The 10753-nt window shown below is 42.9% G+C and overlaps 1 protein-coding gene across 1 annotated transcript; it reads left to right on the top strand.

The window, feature by feature from the left end:
- Window positions 436-10474, top strand: LOC110433680. Its single transcript, XM_021456191.1, has 8 exons — window positions 436-525; window positions 609-1081; window positions 9371-9536; window positions 9861-9941; window positions 10018-10049; window positions 10134-10216; window positions 10289-10374; window positions 10448-10474. The coding sequence occupies exons 1-8, from the start codon at window positions 436-438 to the stop codon at window positions 10472-10474; spliced, it is 1038 nt and encodes a 345-aa protein (XP_021311866.1).

Below are 10753 nucleotides of genomic sequence, written 5' to 3' on the forward strand. Positions count from 1 at the left end.
AGAGCCGCATTTTGATCTCTTTCGTTATCTTTTCTGTTTGAGGAAGAAGGGAGCAATTGGAGGCTCCAAGATTGCAAGTGGAGTATACCTCAATCTTCGTGACGGGATGAAGAACCGCTACCTCGGCTGCCCGTGGAACACCTCCCTCACCGAGTGGTACAAGAGGTGGTTCTAGATCAGGGAGGAGCCGAGCAGCGCTACGTTCTGCGACGTCCCGCTACGTTCCTGAGAAGAGGGTTAACTGGTCAAGTGTCAGAGCTGATGATCCTGATCGACTGGTCCCGTGTGGATGGACCAGGAGTGGTCAGGAATTTCCTCGCCCGACAAGTGATGCCTTGCTAGAGGAGGGTGCACTCGGCGTATGAGTACGCGAGAAGCCAAGACCTGACCAGGATGCACCGGGACAGCTAGGAAAAATAAGAGATCCAGCGATTGATGAACGAGTTATTCAATCTAGCTGATAATAACTTCATTCGAAGTGACGACCGGATGCATGCCTTCAAGCTAGGCCGACCAGCTCCTAAGGTAAATGAATACCTTTGTTTATTTTTATTGCTATGTGAGTATGGTAGCCTTTCGACTGATGACTTGTCGCTGTTGTATTGCAGATAGGAGATATTGATCGGTGCTCGGTGTATGTGTCGCTGGCACCCGGTATGGACCATCCTGCTGGGGTGGACCCACCGGTAGGCAATGCTGCTCGGTGTCTCCAATACACCAGCAGCGACAAGGACCAGAGCTGTCCAGCACCGACCATGGAAGACAGGGTGGCGGGGAAGAGGCCAATGGCTGTGGAGCCATCCCCCATAGAAGCAATTCCAGCGGGGATGGCTGCAGACCCTTCGATGGGCCAAGGCTCGACCAGCCATGCCCCCAAGCATCGCCGGCTTGTGAGGACCATCGACGACGACAATGAAGATGATGAGGCTGCTCCGTCCTTGGTCCAGAGACCGTGCAGCCGCCCTGACGTCGTGCCGATCGACACTGGTCGGGTAACCAGTGATCCGCCTGCCGCGCATGTCGAGCCGATAAGTCTTGGAGGAGCAGAAGCGGCAGCGGCGGCTGGGAGGACTAGGAGAAGGTTCTTCACGGCAACACACCGTGTTGACGGTCCTTAAGTATCAAATTTATTTATCAAATAAACAAAGAAAAGGATCCAAATGCAATCAACATCCAGACTTAGGGTTTTATCTGACAAAATTCCACGAGTTTTGGTGTTTGTCTATTTCTGTAGGGGGTTATCAGGAAATACAGAAGAAAGGCCCACACGTCGGGATTACATAGAGATATTAACGTACCACGCAATTATCTTACATCTAGAAGACTCCAGAAGCCACGGGAACGAAACGGAGGCAGAACGGGGCCTGGCCCAGGGCGCCCGTCCCCCTCTGGAGTCCAATCAGGACTCCCTTTCGGGATTACGCTCCACCGACCTAAAGGATCAAGGATAACCGTTCAATCAATGTCGGTTTGATCCGACGGCCCATATTCACTTGGAAGGACTATATAACCAGACCCCCTGGCCCCTGGAGGAGAGGACCTCTCAACCCTAATTCATTATTGATCAGGGAGAAGAAGCCTCTGATCAAGCCTAGAGCCACCACATCAATTAGATATCTAGATTAGCATAGCTACATAGTATTAGAACTACAAGGAGTCAATCTTCGGTTGGTTTCCGGATCTGTCAAGAGGATTCTTGGTAATTCTCTATTGTTCTTCAATTGTTCATCTTTGTTCTTCGATATTATGAATATGACTTTGTTCTACTCCAATATATTGATTATGACTTTGCTCTACTTGTTTATATTCGCAATTATATTGTTCTTAGTTTATCATAGTTATATACTTGGCTTAGTTAGATTGGAATTATATACATGTTTAGGATTGTATAGCATTTATCCATCGGATCCATGGGTAAATGATAGATATTGTGTAGGCGTGGTGCTTATACCGTATTTATCTGCGATTGTACCCTATATGCCAGATCGCGAGGTAGTTCGTGATAGTGACAACTTCATTGATTATTATATAGTCCCCCTCTCGTGTATAGGGCTGGTAGAGCAACATTATTACAGGGGAGTGATTGCGATGTTTCACATATTCCTTGATAATATCACTATGCATGGGCGTAATCTTGTCTCACAATGATTGCTAAGTATAATTGCACTAACTATGATATGCTCGACTATATAGTTAAGAATAACTTAGGAAATATTCTTGTAGTTCATCCTAATTCCATGCTTATGACTTGCTAGAATATCTAATTGAGGTGCTTATCATATTTATATGTGGCTAAGTTATGCTGATCAGATTAATTACCTTTGTCACTTTTCATTACTTTATATATCTTTTATGTGACACTTATCCCTGTATGAAAGAGTTAGATAAATGTTCTCAATTATACATGCAATGATAGATACTCAATTCTATATTCCATTCTATAATCAACTTTGATGTTTAGCAATCCCTTCCCAGTGGTAAAAATATAAATAACGATACCTGGAATACTTCCCGGTTAAAATGCTACATCGGTATTAATCTTTGCGCTAGCAGATCCCATTTATTATTTATTTAGATGAGCAATTGCATATTTCAATACCGCGTCTCTTATGTCATGCTGGGGATGACAACTTGGCTTAAGTGATATGAGGGATAGGTTTGGCATTTTTGGCACCATTATCAGAATTAGAAAACTAAGTCTACTTTTGGTAATGATGTTAAGAATCCCCAACAAGCATTTTTGGCACCGTTGCCGGGGAAGGTTGATTACTAATCAGGAATGAATAAGGAATTTTGAGTCATCATTCGCATCACTAATATGATTGAGCTTATCAATTCTCTCATACAGTTTTACCCCGATATTTTTCCATTTTATCTTATGCAGGGTAATGTATGAATAGAAGACATCTTCCAGGAAATTTTGTTGACAATCCCGAAGCATTATTCAGAAAAACAAGAGCCAAGCTCGAGAAGAGATCATCAACACTTCAGCACGAAGCTTCATCCAAACAAGAAGATCACCGGAACTTGTCTTTAGAATTTGAAGTCATGGCGAACAAATCGATCCGTGAGTTCTCAGCTCCCACTACGGACAACATCCATACTGGACTGCTGTAGATATCGACGGCAACTTTGAGCTCAAGCCTGGACTTATCAACATGGTGCAATCCAAGCAGTTCTGTGGGAAGGCACACGAAGATGCTAGTGCTCATTCCAACACTTTCTGGAGATATGTAGCACATTCTCCATATCAAGAGTCTCCAGAGATGCTATACTACTTCGCCTCTTCCCATTCTCACTGTTAGGGAGAGCGAAGCAGTGGTTCTACGCTACAAAGGAGAAGAATACTACATGGGCACTCTGCTCCACGAACTTTCTGGCTAAGTTCTTTCCCATGGGCAAGACCAATGCTCTCCGTGGGAAGATTACAAGTTTTCAGCAACAACATGATGAATCTATTCTAGAAGCATGGGAGCGCTTCCAAGACTACATCCTAGAATGTCCCCATCATGGAATGGAGAGTTGGCTACTAATGCAGACGTTTTATCATGGGCTCGGCAACAGTGCCCGAGAAACCATGGATGCTGCAGCTGGAGGAGCATTCCTATCACTCACCGTATCACAAGCCACAGCTCTTGTGGAGAAGATGGCGTCCAATCAAGGCTGGAATGAAGAGAGGACCCACACACGCAAGAAAGGTGGAGGTATAGCTCAAGGAGGTAGACATGCTGTCTGCTAAGCTAGACCTGCTCATGAAGAAGCTCGATAATAGAGCTGGAGATAAGAAAGAAGTTATGCACATCTACGACTCTCACATGACTTGTGAGGAGTGTGGAGATACTAGACACTCAGGCAATCACTGCCCTGAGATGCTTGAGGATGTGAACTACATCAACAACAACAACAACTACTACTACAACCGTCCTAAACAAAATCAAGGTTGGAGTCAACAGAGGCCTAACTACTCAGGTAATTATCAAGGTAACAATTCTTACAATACTAATAATTTTCCACCTGTGAGAGAGTTAGTGTCTAATCAAGGAAAGCTAATGGATAACCTATCTAAGAAATTGGCATCTAATGATAAAATGCTAGAAAATATAAATAATTGAATGGATAATTTCTCTACTTCCATCAAGAATTAAATTAGCTTTAATAAAATGTTTGAATCTCAGTTAAATTAAATAGTTGCTGCTGTTCCTACTACTAACCCCGGTATACCATCACAACCGGAAGGATTAGAATCTGCAAATCTTGTAGACATGTTAGATGCAGGTAACTACTGGACTAACCTCGTCACGGAAGTTACTACTGACCTTCTACCGGTCAAGATAGGCGATCCAGGACGCCCCGTCATCCCGATCTCCATCGGCATGGTGGACTTCCCAGAAGCACTCTGCGACTTTGGATCTAGTGTCAACATTATGCTCAGGGTACTCTATGAAAAATTCTTTACATATCCTTTATTAGAAACAACCATGTGTTTGCAGTTTGCAGATCAGGCGTTAAGTTTCCCAAAGGGAATATTGAAGAACCTCTGTGTCCGAGTTGGTACCTTGTACGCCCCAGCAGACTTCATGGTGATAGAGACTGGTAATGATGAGAGGGCACCCATCATCTTAGGGAGGCCATTCTTAAACACCTTGGGAGCTATCATCTACGCTAGTGCTGCCAAAATCAGTTTCTACATCAAAGGGAGGAAGGAGACGTTTTCCTTCAAGAACAAGATTGCGCAAATCCCAGAGCAATCTCGACAAGAACCAAGGAAAAGGACCAACAGGAGGAACAGGAACAAGCAAGTGTGGACCGAGTCAGCTAAGATGGTCACTGTAGTTCATGAAGGTCAAGATCATCGACTTAAATCACCGTTTCTGACCAAGAAGGACGACCCAGGAATGCCGAGCATCTATTGCTCCATAAATGGATACAACTTCTACAAGACGTTTTGCAACACCGGATCGGGCGCCAACATAATGGCCGCAGTCACCTATCGGCTCTTGTTCGGAACCATGCCCCTAAAACCAACATACATTCAGCTCCAGATGGCAGATCAGACATTTTGAGAGGTTAAAGGTATAGTAACTGATGTCCCTGTCAAAATAGACGATCACTTTGTCTACACAGACTTTCAGGTTATTGACATGGGAGAAGACGAATACGATCCACCTGTCATCCTTGGAAGACCGTTCCTTAGCACCGTTAAAGCAATCATCTATATTGGAACTAGAGAAGTCCACATGCACATCCCCTCAGAGAAGGTATGCTGCTATTTTTTTGACCCTAACTATATGTTGAAGACTCTAAGCAGGTCAAGACAAGAAGAAGACGACGCAACCGCAACCAGAAGAGGCAAATTATCAAGAACAGATGGGCAGATTACGAAGGAGAAATGATAAGATCTGAAGACATACAGCTTGAACAAGATTATCCTGAGGAAACCGTAGCACCGAGTCAGGTGTGGAGAGAGAAGATAACTATACACGAAGAAGAGGCGCCACTGGAAGCAACGACTGCGCCACCCAACGAACCCCAGGACAACTGAGAAAACGGAGAGTCCCGTTCGAGGACTTAAAAACACCGAACGCCTTGCCAAGAGGTAAACTTGGTAGTTATCCTTTCCCTTTCAAATATTTAAAATAGTTTACTTAGTTAATTATGTTCATACTATCCTAAAAAGAAAATAAAAATATTAAAAAATGGTAAGCCCCATGTGAGTATACGAGTGGCATAAAATCCATAAGTACATTCACTGTGGTGGCATAAAAATAAAATAAATATTTCTTTTCTGCTTTATAAAATGAAAATATAAAAATAGAGAGTAACATTTATTAAGGAGGCTCAACATGATAAAGGCTAGATATTTATGCTAACACCTAATCAGTTCCACAAAGCTTTGTTGTCTATTTGAGCTCCACAGAATTTAAGAATCAAGAAGACTAGCAGACGGAGGACATTCTAATCGCTGTGAGGATACTACCGACTTTCAAATACACCTCTGCCACCTGCTAGCTACATCAGAAATTACGTCAAAATTCAGCTTGGGGGAGAGCACCCCCATTTATCCCGCTAAGTATTTCTACATATCTTTATACTTATACTATATTAAAATATAAATATACATAATTATGAAAAAACCAAATAAAGATTTTGTGCTTATATATAAATATATGTCTTTTGCTTTGTGTGTTTAATAAATAAATAAAGTGGCTATGCTAAACTAAATCTAAATAAAACTCTAGCATAGATATGATGAATAGTTGCTTTGCCTAATTTTTAAAATTTGAAGTTCTCTCTTTAGTTTAGACATAACTGTTATAATTTAAAGCTTGCTCTAAACCTTAACTTGTGGGAAAAGAACTTGATCTGAAGTCTAAGTTGTTAACGGATACGATATGGGAAGGTTGAGCTGCTGTTTATCTATTCCTAGAGATGCTAGAATTCTGGAGAATTTTATCTTTGAAAAATCTTTGAAACATCACATGATGAGTTCCTATATGATGAGAGTTTAAATTCTTACCACAGCCATATATACATGCTTGCTAGACTTTGAGCCACACATTTACTATTTACTGCTTATGAGCATTGAGTGTGGTCAAGCTGTGTAGACCCTTAGGAGCTTGCCATGTGGTTAAATCAAGATTCACTTGCACGTTCACTCACACATGCTGCTTTCTCCTCCGGAAGTACGCATCCACATATATCCACCCATTTCCATCTCTAGAACCATCCAAAAATATTCTACTCCTAATCCGGAAGAGAATAGCCAAAAAGATTCTTCTATTTCTGTGTTCCCCTGTGAAATAAATGCTCAAGTTATCTTGGTTACTGCCACTTGCTATATTATTTCAGGAGATGAGTGCTCTAAAAAAAAGAGAGAAAAAAAGAGATACGAGGAAATAAAAAGGGGCAAGTGCCCGGAACCTCGAAAGAAAAGAAAAAGTGAGACGAGAGGTAAAAATGGACAGGTGTCCGACAGTAGAATTAGTGGTACAAAATACCCACCTGAGAGAAAAGAAAAAGAAAATGTAGAGCATCTCATTCTCCCCAAGTTTCAAAAGAGCAAGGAAGGTATGTATCCCCTCAAAAGAGCAAGAGTAGAATTAGACTTTCACCATTGTTATCACCACCATAACCATACACCATTCATTCGCAACACATGCACATCTTGATTTGACTTATTGACTTGTTTCTCTGGATCCATTGTTTGACTATGCAATAAATGTCTTGTAAGTATGTATACTTTATCTCCCACCTATGAGCTCCAGATATCAAAAGCCTTATTAGAGTAGGGTGAGAGAGAAGGCAATGTCACTATGCCTTATACCACAAATACTACATATTTTGAGAGAAGGCATGTACCATCACTGCCTTGGTAAGGATCCAGAAATACCACAAAAGAGAGATCTGAGAGAGTCATACAGGGAATCTCTGAGTTTTATTTGAAAATCTGTAAAAAACTACAGAGCTATAGCTGATCAAGAATAAGAGACATGGCGCTTGACTAGACCGTTCTATCTTTTAATAGCTCAAGACGGAAGTGACGGTTACAAGTCCCATGGTGAAAGGTAAAATGAATAAGTTTTAAGTCTTGACAGTTTACTCTGACTCAGAGATGAGATCTTATTTAAAAGCATGTGTACCGTAAATTTTTAAAGGCATTACAGCAACTTCTGTTCCATCACTTAGATTATCCTTGCTCAGGGACGAGCAAGAGGTAAGCTTGGGGGAGTTTGTTGATGGTCCTTAAGTATCAAATAAACAAAGAAAAGGATCCAAATGCAATAAACATCCAGACTTAGGGTTTTATCTGACAGAATTCCACGAGTTCTGGTGTTTGTCTATTTCTGTAGGGGGTTATCAGGAAATACGGAAGAAAGGCCCACACATCGGGATTACATAGAGATATTAACGTACCGTGCAATTATCTTACTCAGGACTGTCTTTCGGGATTACGCTCCACCGACCTAAAGGACCAAGGATAACCGTTCAATCAATGTCGGTTTGATCCAACGGCCCATATTCACTTGGAAGGACTATATAACCAGACCCCTAGCCCCTGGAGGAGAGGACCTCTCAACCCTAATTCATTATTCATCAGGGAGAAGAAGCCTCTGATCAAGCCTAGAGCCACCACATCAATTAGATATCTATATTAGCATAGCTACATAGGATTAGAACTAGAAGGAGTCAATCTTCGATTGGTTTCCGGATCTGTCAAGAGGATTCTTGGTAATTCTCTATTGTTCTTCAATTGTTCATCTTTGTTCTTCAATATTATGAAAATGACTTTGTTCTACTTCAATATATTGATTATGACTTTGCTCTACTTGTTTATATTCGCAATTATATTGTTCTTAGTTTATCATAGTTATATACTTGGCTTAGTTAGATTGGAATTATATACATGTTTAGGATCATATAGCATTTATCCATCAGATCCATGGGTAAATGATAGATATTGTGTAGGCGTGGTGCTTATACCGTATTTATCTGCGATTGTACCCTATATGCTAGATCGCGGGGTAGTTCGTGATAGTGACAACTTCATTGATTCTTATATAGTCCCCCTCTCATGTATAGGGCTGGTAGAGCAACATTATTAGAGGGGAGTGATTGCGATGTTTCTCATATTCCTTGATAATATCACTATGCATGGGCGTAATCTTGTCTCACAATGATTGCTAAGTATAATTGCACTAACTATGATATGCTAGACTGTATAGTTAAGAATAACTTAGGAAATATTCTTGTAGTTCGTCCTAATTCCATGCTTATGACTTGCTAGAATATCTAATTGAGGTGCTTATCATATTTATAAGTGGCTAAGTTATGCTGATCAGATAAATTACCTTTGTCACTATTCATTACTTTATATATCTTTTATGTGACACTTATCCCTGTATGAAAGAGTTAGATAAATGTTCTCAATTATACATGCCATGATAGATACTCAATTCCATATTCCATTCTATAATCAACATTGATGTTTAGCAATCCCTTCCCAGTGATAAAAATATAAATAACGATACCTGGAATACTTCCCGGTTAAAATGCTACATCGGTATTAATTTGTGCGCTTGTAGATCCCATTTATTATTTATTTAGATGAGCAATTGCATATTTCAATACCGTGTCTCTTATGTCATGCTGGGGATGACAACTTGGCTTAAGTGATATGAGGGATAGGTTTGGCATTTTTGGCACCATTATCAGAATTAGAAAACTAAGTCTACTTTTGGTAATGATGTTAAGAATACCCAACACACCGGAGCTCTGACCTGTAAGTTCGAAAACATGTCTTTTGCGCTCCCTTTGTTTTTTACGAAGTTTAATGTTGTTATGGTAATTTCCATTTAATCTTCTTTGTTAGTGCGGCCTCGGATGTTGATCCGAGCAACGTTGCTGGCTTGAGGACAACCGAGCCGGCAGTTGCCGACAACGATACCGCCGAGCAGACCGCCCGCGAGCAACCCGTGGAGCAGCCTGCTGTTGTGGCTATGGCGGATACCGCTGAGGAGGACCCGACTCAAGATAAGGTCGGGCCGAATACCCCGACAAGGGGTGATGAGACGGCGTGAACGCCTCCCCCGAGCAGCGTTGCGTAGGAGGGAGACAAGGTCTCGACCCCTCCTCCAGCCGAAGAATAGAGGGCCCCAACTCTAGCCCCAGCAGAGGCTTCCACGCCGGAGGGCTCCCCTAGCCGGGGTAAGGGTCCTATGATACCCATTACCGTGGCTAGGGGTAGCATGGAAGGCGAGGAGGCCCAGGTGGCCTCCGATGATGAAGTGAAGGAAATCCAGGGGCGTCCCCATGATGGCCGCCAACATGTCTACGTGTGGCGCCAACGAGGGGACCACTAGGCCAGCCACGAGGAGATCGCCGAGACCGAGGAGGCGGCGAGGGTAGAGCGTGCTGTTAAGCGGCTTGTTGATGATGTTAAGGTAAGTGGTCTTACGTTCTGCTGAAGTATGTATATATTGTTGCTTGTTCAATTTGTGATATGTATATTTTTTGCAGGGTGCAATGAAAATGGCGAAGTACCGAAAAAGGTGCTTCGACCAAATTGATGGTGTGGTCGCCGAGAACAAGGCCTTGACCGCAGAGGTGGACCGCCTTTCGCTGGAGGCCGAAAGGGAGGCGGCCGAGAAGGCGGCTCAGGAGGAGCGCCTGCTGGACCTGAATCGGCGACTAGCCGATAAGGACCGAGAAAAGAGAGGTAAGTCAAGTGACCCGAGCATTTGCAGTTAACCGCGTGGTCGGTTTTGGTGACCAACAATTGTTGCTTCAGGTCTAGAGGAGGAGGTCGAGCATCTCCAAAAAGAGAGAGACCAGCTCGACCAGGAACGTGCCACTGCGCTGGAGACCGAGCGCAAGGTTGGCGATGAGGTGAAGACCAGGAGTCGGGAGCTGGCTGGTAAGAGCTGTTTTGTCCTTTCCGACCATGCAGTTATCTTTTCTTTTTATATTGCCGTAGCGTGTTGCTGATTGTGTTCTTGTTTTTTCTTGAAATCTTTGCCACAATGCTTAAATACAACACTAAGAAGCATCTCGATGAGCTGGTCAAGGAACGGGACTCCTGGAAGACGAACTACATCAAGCTCTGGAAAGGAGTTGCCCCGGTACTTGACCTGATCAGCCCCAAGCTCCCCGAGGACCAGCCCCGCGCACCAAAGCTGACCCCAGTCGAGAAGGCGCAACAAGTGTGGGGCTAGCTTCAACAGTTCGTCAAGAATGCCGGGGAGTTTGCTGGAGC

Source organism: Sorghum bicolor, chromosome 3 (assembly GCF_000003195.3).
Source record: "Sorghum bicolor cultivar BTx623 chromosome 3, Sorghum_bicolor_NCBIv3, whole genome shotgun sequence".
In the NCBI taxonomy this organism is placed as follows: domain Eukaryota; kingdom Viridiplantae; phylum Streptophyta; class Magnoliopsida; order Poales; family Poaceae; genus Sorghum; species Sorghum bicolor.